Source organism: Osmerus eperlanus, chromosome 6 (assembly GCF_963692335.1).
Source record: "Osmerus eperlanus chromosome 6, fOsmEpe2.1, whole genome shotgun sequence".
NCBI classification, from domain to species: Eukaryota; Metazoa; Chordata; class Actinopteri; order Osmeriformes; family Osmeridae; genus Osmerus; species Osmerus eperlanus.
In genome coordinates this window covers 13,295,476-13,310,588 of record NC_085023.1, presented here as the reverse complement: position 1 = coordinate 13,310,588, position 15,113 = coordinate 13,295,476, and the positions used below count along the sequence as shown (strand labels likewise).

At 45.2% G+C, this 15,113-nt stretch overlaps 1 protein-coding gene across 2 annotated transcripts; it reads right to left on the bottom strand.

Moving 5' to 3' along the window:
• Positions 1–204: 204 nt before the first annotated feature.
• Positions 205–14,367, bottom strand: abhd12 (abhydrolase domain containing 12, lysophospholipase). Of its 2 annotated transcripts, XM_062463627.1 has the most exons (14): positions 13,969–14,367; positions 8,412–8,483; positions 7,607–7,728; positions 6,372–6,477; positions 6,061–6,180; positions 5,827–5,857; positions 5,636–5,681; positions 5,405–5,534; positions 5,161–5,198; positions 4,677–4,756; positions 4,503–4,585; positions 3,867–3,945; positions 3,148–3,275; positions 205–2,724 (listed from the first exon to the last, which is right to left on the bottom strand). In XM_062463627.1, the coding sequence occupies exons 1-14, from the start codon at positions 14,142–14,144 to the stop codon at positions 2,691–2,693; spliced, it is 1,245 nt and encodes a 414-aa protein (XP_062319611.1). In that variant the 5' UTR covers positions 14,145–14,367; the 3' UTR covers positions 205–2,690. The 2 variants fall into 2 exon arrangements, with proteins under 2 accessions (XP_062319611.1, XP_062319612.1); XM_062463628.1 differs by lacking the exon at positions 8,412–8,483 and having other exon boundaries at positions 13,969–14,352.
• Positions 14,368–15,113: the final 746 nt, after the last annotated feature.

Here is a 15,113-nt window from a genome sequence, read left to right as displayed (position 1 = left end):
CTTCTTATGTCATGGCCTCCACCCCTCTCCTCTGCAATCTGGCCATGCCTGTCTGCTAAACAGGTCAAACAAGGCTGCTACAACTCCCATTCACCAGCACCAAGCAAGCACGTTTCATCTAACCAATACTAAGTGAACAAAAGAATATTGTGCATGTCAGATAGCCAGTTATAGCACCCGTTTTTCAGAAACCAACTCGGGTAATTCAATCATTCCATTGTTTATTCTTATATTTAAAAACATAAGACCTGTCCAGTCCAGCTCAACAGCTGGAAAAAAGTTACTTAAGTGTAAAACTTTGAAATATCAGAAAGGAAAACAAGACATAATCCAAATAAATGGACAGTTAGTTTATGAAGATCAAGAAAACAAAGCTTTTTGATTTGAAAATACATTAAATTAAACATTTTGTTAAAGTTGTCCCCAGTCATCTAGCTCTGGTATATTGAAGTAGGAAGTTGGTGTACATGACAGAGAGTGACATCTAACTTGCACTTCTACACACGGCAAAACTGTTTCAGAAGACATCAAACTTACATTAGAGAGTGAACTCGGGTGAATGTCAGATGAGAGTACAAGGTCAAGGTCCTGTGTGACCAGAGATTTGAGTATAATATCTGCAAATGAAGGGGCTTTGAGGAGTTGACATGACAGTGTGACTTGGTTTATAAAGACGACATCCACAGCTGCCCCGAGGATGGAGCCGTGCTTTGGAAACAGTAACCTGTAGGGCTAAAACCATGTCTAGTAGGGACTATGAAATACATATCTGGTCCCCTAAACTCTGTGCAAATTGCACACAATAAGCCCATGATAAATTCCTTTCAGAACAGGACATAAACCCATACAAAATAGTGATTGTGTTTTATTATTTAGAAGTTCCGTGGCTTGAATAGTTTTCATCCAATTCAGAAACACTCTACATCCCCCAACTCTAACTGGGGAATGCCTACAACAGTTTAAGTCTACTGTCCATTGTACTGTACATGCATATATTGATAAATCTTCCTTTGGTGAGCATATACTTCACTCACTGCCTATTCACCCCAATAATATACAAGTCAAACATTCTGGGAGAGTTGACCCACTGTCAATAATGTGATCAATTTATCTGTTCCTTCTCTTTGATTTGTAAGGAAACATGGAGCTAAAAGGAAGTCTGAAGATAAGGGAATATTTGACCTAACTGCTTTGTGCTGATCATGAACATTGCACATCCCCAAAACCTAAAAGCAACACTGTTTAAACTTGCTTTTAAAAACAGCCAATCCACAATGACAAAAACAAAGATTTCCTTTGACCTGATTATACTGCATTGCCAAACAATGACTATGAATGAGGGACTTGAGATTGAATTGAAAACAGACTAACAGTGCAGGCACAGAGTCAGAAGCTCTGTGCCTGGTTATTTCCTGGCCCCAAACTGGTCTGGTACTGCATACTAGATCTAGGGGCAGGAGGGGGGCATTTCCCCTCAGCAGCAGCCAACACACTGAAGTTTCACTGCAGAGGGCAGCCATACTGCAGGTGGTGCTCAGCCACACACACACACACACACACACACACACACACACACACACACACACACACACACACACACACACACACACACACACACACACACACACACACACACACACACACACACACACACACACACACACACACACACACACACACACACACACACACACACACACACAAAATTAATTACAGCTCCACTGCACAGCTGCCCCCCAGCCACAGAGGACATAAACCATTAAGGACCCAGACCATAACAGTGAAATAAGCACTCCTCTTCTCCACGACGTAGGTCTGAAGAAGAACCACTCTGACTAAATCAGATGTTGACATTGCCAATCACTCTGCGAGAGAGTTACAACTTGGGGGGGGGGGGGGGGGACGACGACTTACTAACAACTTTTTTTTAGGGGAAATTACCTTTAACTATCAGTGACCCAGATGACATAAAGGCATTTACTAAGCCCTGCAGTCCTTTCACCAATATAGCTTCTTATGCAAAGTGACAACACTTCTCTGAGAAGATAAATAATGATACTTAGTGGCCCCAAACCCCAAAATATTCAAGTTAAATGTATATTATTTTAAAATTGTGATATTTAAATAAAGCTAGTTCCAAGAGACATTTAAACAAGCCTTAAGCTTCACATAATTGTCCAAATATCCTGTCATCCGATATACATATTTAATCCATAATATTAAAACAAAAAATATATATTGTTAAACACATAGGTTTTAAAGATCCATTTGATGGGCATCAACATCTCTTTCACTGACCCTTTGGGTGAATGTACATCATTTCTAGTCATTGTGGATGAAAACTTCATCCACGGTATTTTCAACGCCAGTGATGTTGATGTCAAGGCTCATTAGATTAGTGCATATTTATACTTTGTGCTCAAGCGGTCCTCTTGATCTCTGCAGCCATGACAACAAGCCACGTCCGACAGTTGCTCCTCTCTGGTTTTGCTTGCAGGTCATTCTCAATGTCAACAGGAATGCTAAACACCACGAATGGTGTGTCCTCAGTCCATGCATGTATGTACAAGTTCCGGTGATGTGATGATGCACTAGCCTCTAAGATTTATTGGGGTGTGTGTGTGTGTCAGTATGTGATGTTTGAGCGTGTGTGTAGGAGGAAAGAGGTGTACGGGCAGAATCGTTGTTAGCTATGAGTGTGGATGAGACGAGCCAAGAAAGTCACTATAAAACAAGACAAAAAGAGAGAGAAGAAAACAACAGTTACTAAGAGTCTTCATGTCAGCCGAGGCTGCCAAGAGTCTAGGTGAGACTCTTATTATCGCCCCGTTTGCCACTAACACACCCACTGCGCAACTAATTTTCTCCACTGGTGAGTCACTGCCAAATTTGGACCCCGGTTGTGACACACATTGTCAACTGTGAGGCAGTCTGTTGCTTGTAGAGGAACTAGAGTCTGAACTAAGCCCGTGTGAATCAGCAGCTCTTGGATCATAGGAATCCCGATGGCAACCACTAGATACCCTCTGGTTGAGAGGGTTGATATTAACATCAGTTGGTGTGCACACGTCTGCAAGCCGGGATTCCTCAGAAACAATCGATGACATCATGCTCTGTAGAGGTCGGGTAGGTTTACAGTACGTGTACCTGAGTATGTGCGGTAGCTCTGGGCTCCTGTAGATGAACTTATGTTTGTAAGCCAGGGAAACGGGGAAGGGGATGAACTGGACCTTGTGGCCGCTCAGACTCTTGGACTGGGCAGCAATGTTGTAGAGCTGAGGAAGAGGAAGTGAGAAAAAGGAATAGAAGAAATGTAAACAACATGTTTACCCCAGTACAGGACAGTGGTATTGGATGTTGGACCAACAGCAGTGGTGATGTCTTTGAGAGAATTGCGGCTCAAAGGTTTCGTTTCCCCACACTGCCATAACGCGAATGCAATTCAAGTCATTATTTAAGTTAACAGCCTTTGAGACTCTCATAACTACACTTTGAGGAATGAGCGCTGGCATATTCAGCACTCCTTTTTCCAAATTAAAATTTTAATCAAATATGCTGGGATTTTTAAGACATCATAAAAGAGAATCAATCTTGAGTAATTAAATTGAGAGTAATTCTAAATCGGCAACGAGCAGTGCTTGGTGCCAAGACTGCAGCCACTTCATTGCTGCAAATATACCGGATATTAATTACCTACACTAATTCAACTATAAAACATGCTCCTGTTGATTTTGGTCGACCAAAGTATCAGGCCCTTCATTTGAGGACCAGACACTTCAATCAGGGTGAAGGAGTAGGTTCAAAATGACGAGACAGATTATGACCAATGAATCAGCAATGTGACCAGAAGAAAAATGGCCAGCTACCTTCTTCCCCAGATGAAAGGGCACAACGGTGTCATCCTCGGCATGAAGGATGAGCAAGGGACAGGAAATGTGGTTGACACTGCCAGTGAGAGAGAGAGAGAGAGGGCACAGGCAGAAGTTAGGGAACATTCCGTGGAATTTTCGAAGAAACTTGCTGGACAACAACTGACTTGAAAATGTGCAACGCTGATATATGGTGGCCCCAGTATGGATTTGTTTGACAGAGATGAATGGTTGTCTGCTGGGGTCAGCCCTAAGCCCTCTATTGGACAATAGGCCTAGGGCCCTTCCTGGGTTGCAAGCCGAGTCAGCACATACCAGAGGACAAGTAGTGCACACACTGATCTTAGTTCTCTCATGCTGAGAATCAGACCCACAAGAGCGAGCATGCGCGCGCACACACCCTTATAATATGAGGAGTAAAAGCTACTTAATAACATGTTGAGTTACCATATTGACCCAACAAACCGCTGTTATGTAAACATACTCCGTGCGTTGTGTTCAGGGACTGTACTCTGCCCTGCTACTTACTCTGAAGAACTGGCTGCTTAAGTACCGAACAGGAATCGGAAAGGGGGGGGGGGGGGGGGGGGAGTATAACATCATGTTTTTGAGAGCTGAGATCGGCATACTTACTTCTCATCACTGGAAAAGTGGATGTCGTTAGCGGAGATGGCATCCAAGAAGAACCAATCAAACCCCGGGAGGTATCTGTACACCTAGCAGGACACAAGGAAACACAGACGCTGTGGAACACGACAGAACATCATCTCCTTACGGTGACTAGACGGGAGTGGAAGGACGCCTCACCATTGAGAAGGGGTGACTCTTGGCTTCCTCTCTGATGTTGGTGAATGGAGATTCCAAGATTAAGGAATCCGGGGGCGTTCCTGAAAACATGGGAAACGGAGAGAGAAATCTATTCCATGTTTGAAATCTAAATGATAACTTAAATACATTTACTCTCATGTCTAGGACTTATATTCGCAAGGAATATTGAAAACAATACAGCGCTCTTCCGAGAGGATATTCCATACATTTCAACTATGCTGGGGGTCAGTCTCGTCTCGGACATGTCTGTATGCACTGCTACACCGTAACCCAGTCCCAGCCAGAGTGGGTGAAATATTCAGCCTGGACACTTGATACATGGGGAGGTCTTGTGTGTCTGTGTGTTTATGAAGTCCTCTAGCGAAAGGCCAGTAATCTTGGGCACCTATTGTCGCAGCTCCTGTACACTGTGCTCAGGTCAGAGCCTCAGCATCTTCAGGGCTCCGTCCTTTTGGACACTTACCTCCATCACACAGACGCCTGACCAGGTTCGTGGCCACTCTGGAAATGGAAAGGAGCAATTAGTCCAGAAACGTGGAGCTTGATGGCTTTTAATCTCTCCGCCTACTGCTCCATATAATTGTACATGCCATTTTGACAGTCACTATTCAAGGGCAATGTTACAAAGAACCAAGGCTACTATGTGTAGACTGCCAGTGGTGAAAGCTTGGCCAATCCTGCGTGTGTATGTGTGTGTGTGTTCCTACCCGGTTCCCAGAGAGTGGCCCCAGATGTAGAGGGGTTTGCGGCCGACCCTTTCCTTCAACCACTGGTAGAGGACCAAAGCGTCTGATGTCATACCCTGCTCAGAGGGGCTGCCCTCAGAGTCACCCCAACCTGGAAGTCAGAAAAACTGTTGTTAACATTGTGCTAAGTCATCATACATTTCCTTCTGGGATGGTAGAAAGAGACGTAGGGGGAAAAGATGTAGCCCTTACCTCTATAATCAAAAGTGACTACATGGTAGCCTAATGAACTAAGGACCTGGGGGACAGAAACAAGCACATGACTAAATGATGTACAGTCTTAGCATCATACTGATATTATACGATTATTATATTGAATACGACAGGGAAGAAGAAGCCTGCCACAGGCCTTTATAAATAGAGTAGCACATGTTTGACCTTACTTTGTAGAGTTGTACTCTATGGTCTCCTCCTCTGCGACAGACAAGAAGAACAAGTTCATGAGGTTAAAGGTGAGGGGTTGCAAGCGCACCTGCCAATCGCTCTCTCTCTCTCAATGGATTGCCTGTGCATAGCCTCCAGTCGAGGGCAAAAACGGAACTTTGCGGCGACAAACAAACGCAGAGGTCCTCTACGGGCCGTGTTCGTTTTGGGGACAGTGTGGAGGAGGGACTTACCTTGTGCCCGCGTTGCCATGCAGATACAACATGACTGGGTTGGGGGACTGGAGGGCGCTGTCGTACCACTCCCTGTCCTTCCCCTGCGCCTCTTCCCACATCTGGTCTGGGACTGTGTGCCTGTGGGGGGGGGGGGGGGGGGGGGGGGGGGGGTGGAGGGGGAGAAGGTGGTCTGACCAGAGCTGGAGCATTGACAGACAAAACTCCATATGCAAAGGTCTTCATTTAAGTACACTGAAGCCGTTGTATTTGAGTACGCTTTGCATACATTTGTAAAAATGCAAGGCTGGGTATGTGTTTGCACATCTCACCATACACCTATGTTGATGCCCTCCTCTCGCTGCAGGTAGAAGTTGAAGGTGTGGTTAAGACCCTGGTCCTGAGGCCTTTTCAGGTCAATAAAATAGGGCAGCCGCACTACGGGAGGAAGGGGGGCGGGGGGGAAGAGAGTCGCGTGTTAGATGGGTTTGTGGGAAGACAATTGCGAAAGTGTACAGCAAGTACAATTGGGCGAGGAACAGTCTCTCTTTATGCTTAGGGAGTCAGGTGGCTAAGTGGTGAGGGAATCGGGCTAGTAATCCGAAGGTTGCCAGTTCGATTCCCGGTCATGCCGACTGACGTTGTGTCCTTGGGCAAGGCACTTCACCCTACTTGCCTCGGGGGAATGTCCCTGTACTTACTGTAAGTCGCTCTGGATAAGAGCGTCTGCTAAATGACTAAAATGTAAATGTAATGCTTAGTCGGCCCTCACGAGACACTTCCACTTCCTCCCTAGACGGCTCGCTTCATCACTTCCTCCACGGCGACCTTCCCATACAAGATAGCCTAAAAGCGTTCAGTTGTCAGCAGGAATTAAGTTGAGGCACATCTTACAGCGTGTCATTGCCTGTGACTTTTTAGCTTCACTACTGTGTGATGCTAAAAACCATGTACCAGTACATCCAAACAGTAAATAAACTGACTTTACAATTCCAGGTTCCGAATTACATTCCAAGTGTGCCACATCGATCATGGAAATACCTAGCAGAAACCTCTTTTAACAATTCCATCCAACCTCCAGCACCATATTAGTGGCAGGTAACTGAAGACCATCACTCAGGATCTCTCTGACTGCCGAAAGCTGACTCATCAATGTTGTAGGTGTAATGCTGCCCGTTACGGCCAATAAAAATGCATGAAAAGCACTTCAGTTACACACCCACGCTGCCTATCAGATGAGGGGGATGGGGGGGGGGGTCACGTGTGTGTGTGTGTGTGTGTGTGTGAGCGTGCGATGAAACCCTACAGATGGAATGTCCTCCTTTTAGTACTGCCTCCGTCTGGAGTGTCGGGCCTTGTCGAATCACGTGCGCGCACACCCAGACGTAGGGGCCTCTCACATCTGCTTGTGTGTGCACCCGGAGTGACTGACCCCGAGCCAACCCGTGGACTGGGCGAGCCACGCTACGTTTGCTAAATGATGCCAGAAACATCTCTGGTTCGAACGCATGAGGGCTCTTTTCCTTATGAACATTCACCGCGCAATTACACTTGTGGACTCGCTCACCGAAATTTAAAAAGACTAGTTTTGCCTGAATGGAGGGACAGAGCTTGACGATGAAGGGGATGGTGATGTAGATCCCGAGCACCCACAGCAGGATCCTCTTCAGTCTTGCTGCCAGCCCGTATCTGGAACACACAGGAAACACACAAGTCGGGCCGATATTCTCAAAAGGAAGGCACGTGATACACTGACTGTTTGATGTTTCAGTCGCATTCCAGGTTAACGCCTTATAGCAGGGAAGGATATCTGCCATTTATGGAATGTAACGTGACTGTTCGGACTGTGCTTTGTTTTGTTAACTAGGCCTAATAGTAAGTTGCTAGAGAGAAGCAGAAAAATGGGTCTTGAGAATGACTAGAAAGGTGGCTCTATTCAAGACAATAATGAAGGCATAGGCTGCAGAGTGGGGAGGCCTGTAGAAACAAAACTGGTTAAAACCAACCAAAACTCGAACAATAACCAAAAACAAAACCTGTATCCCTCCCTCAGAACGGAATCACTGTCCGATGTTAAATGCACGTTTTGGCCTGGGAGCAGTGGATCTCCCTGTGACGTCTGTTTCAACAAGCAGAAGCGCTGTACATTTACATGTCCACATCTGTGAGTTTATAATTACAAGAAACCGTATCAACAGTGAACATGATCATTGAATGTGGCCACTCAAGGGAGAGATTTTTCTTATTTTTTCCAGTAGATAGAAAATAAATTCTGCTTTACTGCGAGCCCATCAATGCGTATTAACACATCTCTACCGTCATCACAACATGACACATCCATGTGTTGCACTTCAGTGAATCACGTCTCTTACCCCACACGCAGGGAGCAGTCCCTGACACACACTAGGCCCAAGCAGCAAGGACTCAGCCAGTCAGGGGTCCCCCTGCAGCGGAGGGGAACAAAACCACACACAGGTCCCTCCAGTTCCTCCAGGGAAGGGCTCCATGCAGAGCAGCGCGACACATGCTCACTGTGTTTGTGTTCGTCAGGCATTACCATGCGTGCGTGCCGGGATGTGCGCTCGTGTGAAGGCGTCTTCACGTTAGGATGTCAAAAAGGTCAGGGAGGGTGCTTGTTTAGCTTCACTTTCCTCTTTCTTTCTTTCTTCCTCCATCTCTCTCTCTCACCCCCCCCCCTCCCCCTCCTCTCTCCATCTCTCTCTCTCCCCCCCCCTCCCCCTCCTCTCTCCATCTCTCCCTGGTTGGCCTTCTCGGTGGCGTGTTACGGTGCTCTCAGCGCTGACCTCTACCACCCAGCAGTGGCTGGCGGGGCTGATGTGTCACAATGGTCCGGCTGAGGCATCAGTCAGGGAAGGGGGCCTGGGGTGCCTCGTCACAGCCCCCCCCCCCACCCCACCCCCCAGGAGGTACAGTCACCCTGGGGATGGAGGGGTTACTCCCTGCTGGAGGTGTGTCGTAACCTCTAATGTACTGGTAGTGTGGTGGACTGTATAACACAGACAGGGGAGATACAGTAGGCTGCAGAGTAGGAAGTCACTGGGGGGGGGGGGGGGGGGATACATCTTAAAAACGGCAGAGGTAGGCCTAATATTTAAGGGATAAACAGGTTTATTCGCCATGAAATTATCAAATAACACCGAGTCTGTTTCATGAAATAACTGACAAGATCTGGATTTAAATGTGGCTTGTCAGCCTGACGAGTCCTAAGCAAAAGATTGGATTCCATCAATTCTCTCTCACACACACACACACACACACAGCGTAAATGTAAACGTGCCTTGTGAAGTTAGTGCAGGGATGCAAAGCCCATTTTCAGAGTGTGCAGCACAGGAGCTAACTGTGGGTCTATGAATAATGCAGACTTGTTGAGAGAGCCGGTGAGGTACTGTGTTATCGAGGAGCCAAGGGGACAGAGAGAGGGAGGCTGACAGAGAAGGCCGGGTCAAGTTCCATAAAAACTCAGTCACGTACAGTGAACATTATCTGAAACCTGATATGGAAACGTATAGCTAGTACACCTAGGTGAATGGCTAACATATACCTACCACACCTACATGAAGACAATGGCAACCGTCAGTCAGTATCATGCATTGGTATGCTAGTATCTGTGTGAATATGCAAAGTGTGTGTGTGTTGGGGGGGGGGGGGGGGATGATAAGAGGTGCCACCAAACCCAACATCCTTTACAGATAATAAAGCAAATGAGCAGGTTTGGAGCTTATAGTGGCAAGCTGGCAGCTGCATGCTGAACTGACTGGAGCGCAAGGCTGACAAGTTCGGACAAGGTGGACTGCACTCTGGCTTGGTTCAGAAGTGGCCTGGCACTGGCCTTGCCAGCCAGACAGATGGCGGTGCGGTGGTGGCTGGATCACCTGGCACGCGAAGCCCTTCTGTCTGGACTCCGAACTACCTCAGACTACGCTCGGGAGTCGGGGAATGGGGTTGAACTGGATTTGGACCGTTTTCAAAGTGAGTTTGCAAATTGTGCAGTGGCCACTACCAAATGGTGTGTGGTCATTGGCAGGGCACTCAGGCCGAGTCTCAAGTGGGAAACACCCGAGCAGACTGGAGAGGCGGTCGCAGGAGAAACAACGTCGGTCTACAGAGATGCAGGGTGTGACACCTGCGTCGCTAGTTAATGCGTTTAGCTTCGAAGAAGCTGGGGGGGGGGAGGGGTCAGGTTTGGTGCATGCAAATCTGACGCCATATGGGCCTGATTACAGCCCCGCGGACGGGAGCAGAGGGGAAGCTACATTGCATCACATCCCATTGTTCATCTGCCCGGCCGACCGGCTTCATCCTTCATTAGGGACATTGAATAGCCTGCATCGTCCGTGTTAACCTGGTGTAGCGTACGCCAGGGTATTGAACATTTAAAAGCTCATTACAAAATGATTAATCTACCATAAATAAAAAGGATGGAGGCAAAAAAGGCTCGTGCAACTAGGTGCCTAATTAATTTCAAATAACATTTCTCTAAGCCTACTCGTCTTCAGGAGTATCAGCCTCTGCAGTCTCTGGGCGGTTTAAGCCTAGTTCATCCCTTCCCTGCTGAGGCCAGGCTGCCCAAGGTGACAGTGCAAGCAGCCAGGACCTTGAGAGAACCAGGTCTGCCAGCAAGGCTGGAGCAGGAAATGTCAGGCTAGCTTAATGCAGCCTGACATAGAAGGGGTTAGGGAGATACTTAGGGTGTTGGATTTCAGAAGTACTACTGTGCGTCGACTACAGCTGCAGGAGAGGTTCTCTCAGGGTCTAGAGCTTTGATGTGGGGGGGGGGGGGGGGGGGGGGAAACAACGAAAACTTGAGATTCTTTTTTGGCTATTGATACCATGCAAGCTGAACTTCTGTCCCAACCTCTATGCTAAGTGGTTATGATGATACCCACTCCTTCAGACGGCCCACAAGAGCTCATGTTCCCTGAGTGGATTCTAAAAATGTGCCTCTGCATTGAGCGCTGCACACCCACACAGTCTCATACGCTTGCTCACACGCCACATACACAAGCTCTACTGTAAGATAGTCTGCTAGTCGACAGAGTTAGCTGGAAAAACAACCAAGACCAGGCCCGGATGCTTCACCTCTGAATGAGGCCGATCACCAAAGTTTTACATTTTTTGTTGTTGTTTTTTTTGCCATTAACAATATTCTGTCACATATTCAATTGCACAACAAAGCATTACTTTATAGGAGTATTTGGTACTTAGGCGTAATCTGAAGGAACTGCAGGACCATAAGCAGTGAGCCAGTGGAATGGCTGGGTTTTAGGAAGAATTGTGCAATTAGGCTTCATTAACCAGTATTATTATTAAAACCTTTCACATTTATGAATCTGACACTGGTGGAGAATAGTGTGAATGCTTATGGGCAATAGAAGCACCAACAAGACACACACAGCATCATATGGTTGAAGTCATGTGCACCACAAAGGCCGATTGTGTTGTTTTTTTTTTATTTATTTTTTTTATGTGAAGAGTAATGCTACATGCAGTCAGCAAAACCATGCCAATACTTGAGCTTGTTTTGCAGATTTCAAGTGACAGGGAATGGACAAGCCTAAATCTTGGTCAGCCGGGGAATCTTTAGGCCTTCCAGTAGGCCATTTTAATGCTTCGAAAATGAGAAGGCATCGCTGTGAAGATCTAAGAAACCAAACAGGAAGTATGCTCCCAGCAGAGATGACATGGAAACGTAACGTGACAGGGAAGAGAAAAGAGACGTTTAAACCAATCTACAAATCGGAGGTTGAAAACATAAAAGGAAGCGGAGAAGAAAAGACAGGGGGGGGGGGGGGGATCTGATTCATGGCAGCTTCAGGAACAGAACATGACGGACTTTGAACTAAGTGAACGAATGACACCTAATATATTTAAGGCAGACAGGCAGCTATGTAAGGAGACCGTCTACCAGGGGAGGCAGTAGTACAGGAAGAACTAGGGAGCAGATGGTAGACCTAGAGGGAAATTAAAGTCAACATGTATTACTTAGCGGTACGTTCAAAGGCCTGGCAGGCGATAAAGGACTGCATCAATGACTATGTCCATCTCTCCATCTCTCCAGTTTTTAACAATGGGCTTCCCTGCCTCTCAGCAGAGTCCCTATTGTGAGTGATGCCAGACCAAGTTAATGGTATGCCGTTCTCATTATAATGTTCCTGTACCACACACCTTTCCATTAAAATAGTCTTCAATCCACCCACCCAGCAAATTAGGTAATAGAAAGAGATCTCCCTGAAGGTTGTTGCATATCTGTTCCATCGGGGGCAAGTAAACTAGGAGAATTTGTAAGCCAAGTCCTTCGATGGATAAGCCAAATCCAACTACGGTTAGCCAACTCAGATCTCTTCATCACACCCGGCCTGAGGTCGAGTCTGGATTTCAGTTCTCATATCAGGTTAGTGACTAAGGAGGGCCTGCCTAGTGGTGATGCAGACTGACATCGGTAGTCACATGAGTAGCAACAACAGAGAACTAGGACTAACACTGGACTTTCTCCGAAACATAAAACTACAATAATCAGCTCAGACAAATGAAATAGAGAACCAATTACATCATTAATTTTAACCAAAAAAGATGCGTTTGCACGGTTAAGGACACAGTGCTCTGCCAGGGACAGTGATAGGGAAATATTTAATTAAGTACAAAGATTAGTTAACCAAACTCGTAAATTTCCATTATGCAGCTGCTACTTTTTACAGCAAATCAGGTCACAGAGCTCAATGAGCCCTAGATCTGTCAGAAGGTTTAATCTAGGATCAACACATTTCCAATTTCCCATTTAATAGTAAGACCAATATGTTGGTATACAAGATCACCTTTTTTTTTTTTTAAACCTTGTCTGAAGAGTGTTTATAGTAAGGCTTGAAACAGTTTACCTGCACTCAAGACAAAAATGATACAATAGTATTATTGGACACCTAACCTTAATGGTGACATGAGGGATTCTCAGAGGAGACTAGGGTGTGTCCATTTGTCTGACTCAGTATTATATTCACCTCTCTTGAGAAAACTGAATCTGAAAAAAGAATAGAGTTCAAAAAGTGTAGCTAACAAACAAAGCACCCGTAGTGTCTCTTTATAAATGTTCCTGATAGTACATATATTGTTTTTGTGATTGTCAAGTGTGTTGTAAATTAGTTGAGATTTGCACAACATTTAGCTAATACGCTTAGTGGTAGCAGACTCTTCCTAGGGTCAGAAGTGGTGACACAAATTGTCAGGAGATTATTTGAACCCGTGACATGAGACGACACTGGAGGGGAGAATGACCTTGATTTGGTAAGAAAAACATAAGACAAGGTCAGATAACTCAGGAAGCTAATTAAGCTGCATACCCGAGGCCAGCTAGCCTATATTATGGTCTAACGATGTGGTATTCCAAAATGATGCTGTCATTGTAGTGACTATCACTTGGGATGACCTTTTTGCTACATGTAAGAGGAACAGACCATATTTAATAAGAGATCAAGTCAGCCTACTCTAAATGAAGACCCATCAACCAAAAGGGCTCTAATGATAACAAAACCACTTTGTACTGGTCCTAGTTTTTCAGACGATCTATTTGTAAAGAATGTTTATCTACATGTGTAGGCTACCATACCCAAGCAGACTTGTTCCTCACAAAAAATGAAGTTCCACCTCAAAGAAAAACTAGTGTGACAGTTGGTGATAAGAGGTAGACACATTAGTGAAAATACACTATGCATACGTTAATATAGTTTCCTTGATATCGTGAAGTACCTTAACATGATTTAAGATGCAATATTATGGTAGTGTTGGTTTTGCAAAAAATCCCAGGGTCTTAAAAGCATGCACTGTTACACGAGCCAACATTTTTAATCGATTATTCTGGTTTACAGTAGGCTACACTGAACTCAGTGACTTGAATGGGGCAAGGTCAATTTGTCTTACCTTCTAAATGGTCTGCCCATTGTTTTGTCCAACTCTGACTCGAACGGGACACCGCCGGGCCCTGAAACACCTTCTCCCTTCTTCCCAGAGTACTTTAAATTCGGACTAGTGTCCAGCAATGTGTTCGTGGTAGAGCTGTCATGTTCCACGGTGAGCGAATTATTTCGCTTTCGCATCACTAATATAATTGTGAAAGAGAAGCACAAATGAGGAAAATGTGGAATGACAGTAAAAACTAATGGTAAAGAGATCGGTCACGAAGATAGGCTGACACCCGGTTGGTGAAACACTGTCAAGATGTAGCCACGGCACCGTTTTTTTCACCCCCAGCAACGCTGACATTCAGCACTTTCGCTACATTGTTTGCAGAAGTATCTGCAGTCAGAGACCAGCTGATCAAAATCAACCTTTTGCCTCGGTACTCTTTCAGCCAATCAGATCAGACTAACTAGCTCGCCATGTTTGTAAGGTCAGAATTACCAATTAGGTAATCGGAGAAACGTGTTTTAAAACAAACCAGAATATCTTAAAATAGCTGTTGGTGAATATATGCCCACAACATTTTAGAAATAGCAACCTATATATTCAAGCAAACCTAACTTTAGACACTAGACTACAGTATCTGGCTAGCACTACCATTTTGCAAATCATATGGAACGATGTCTGTTTCACAACAGCCTATGGTTCACAAAAGGACGTTACACAAAGTAATACTAACATTTAACTTTTACGTTATTTTTGCAGACATCACGATATCAATGATCTCAAAACTATATTGAACTGTAAAATCAGTCCAACATTTATAGTTTACGTAGCCGACGTGCAGTGTAGTTTGTCACTTGTGGCCATAGTTTCCGGTCATGTGATCACAACAAGTACCGTATTTCGAGATTTAGCGAATTTGCCTTCAGAGTAAAAGCATAGGCTGCCATAACTTGTGAATTTGGTTGCGCGGTTATTATTACAGAAGTCTGGATACTCTGACATGTAAAAAAGAAAAAAAAGGACGGAGCATGTCTAAAATGTACATAAAGTGCAAGATGACAAATGATTTTTTTTAAATAGGCCTATTTGTCGATGTGATAAATAACTTGGTGTCAAACTAATATTATTACTGACATCATGATACATTAACATATAGCTTC

Coding starts and splice junctions, on each gene's coding strand:
- abhd12 (XM_062463627.1), bottom strand. CDS start 14,144: ATGCGAAAGCGAAATAATTCGCTCACCGTGGAACATGACAGCTCTACC. Junction 4,757..5,160: donor CAGGCGTCTGTGTGATGGAG/GTAAGTGTCCAA, acceptor CCATGTTTTCAG/GAACGCCCCCGGATTCCTTA. Junction 3,276..3,866: donor CCTTTCATCTGGGGAAGAAG/GTAGCTGGCCAT, acceptor CCTCTTCCTCAG/CTCTACAACATTGCTGCCCA.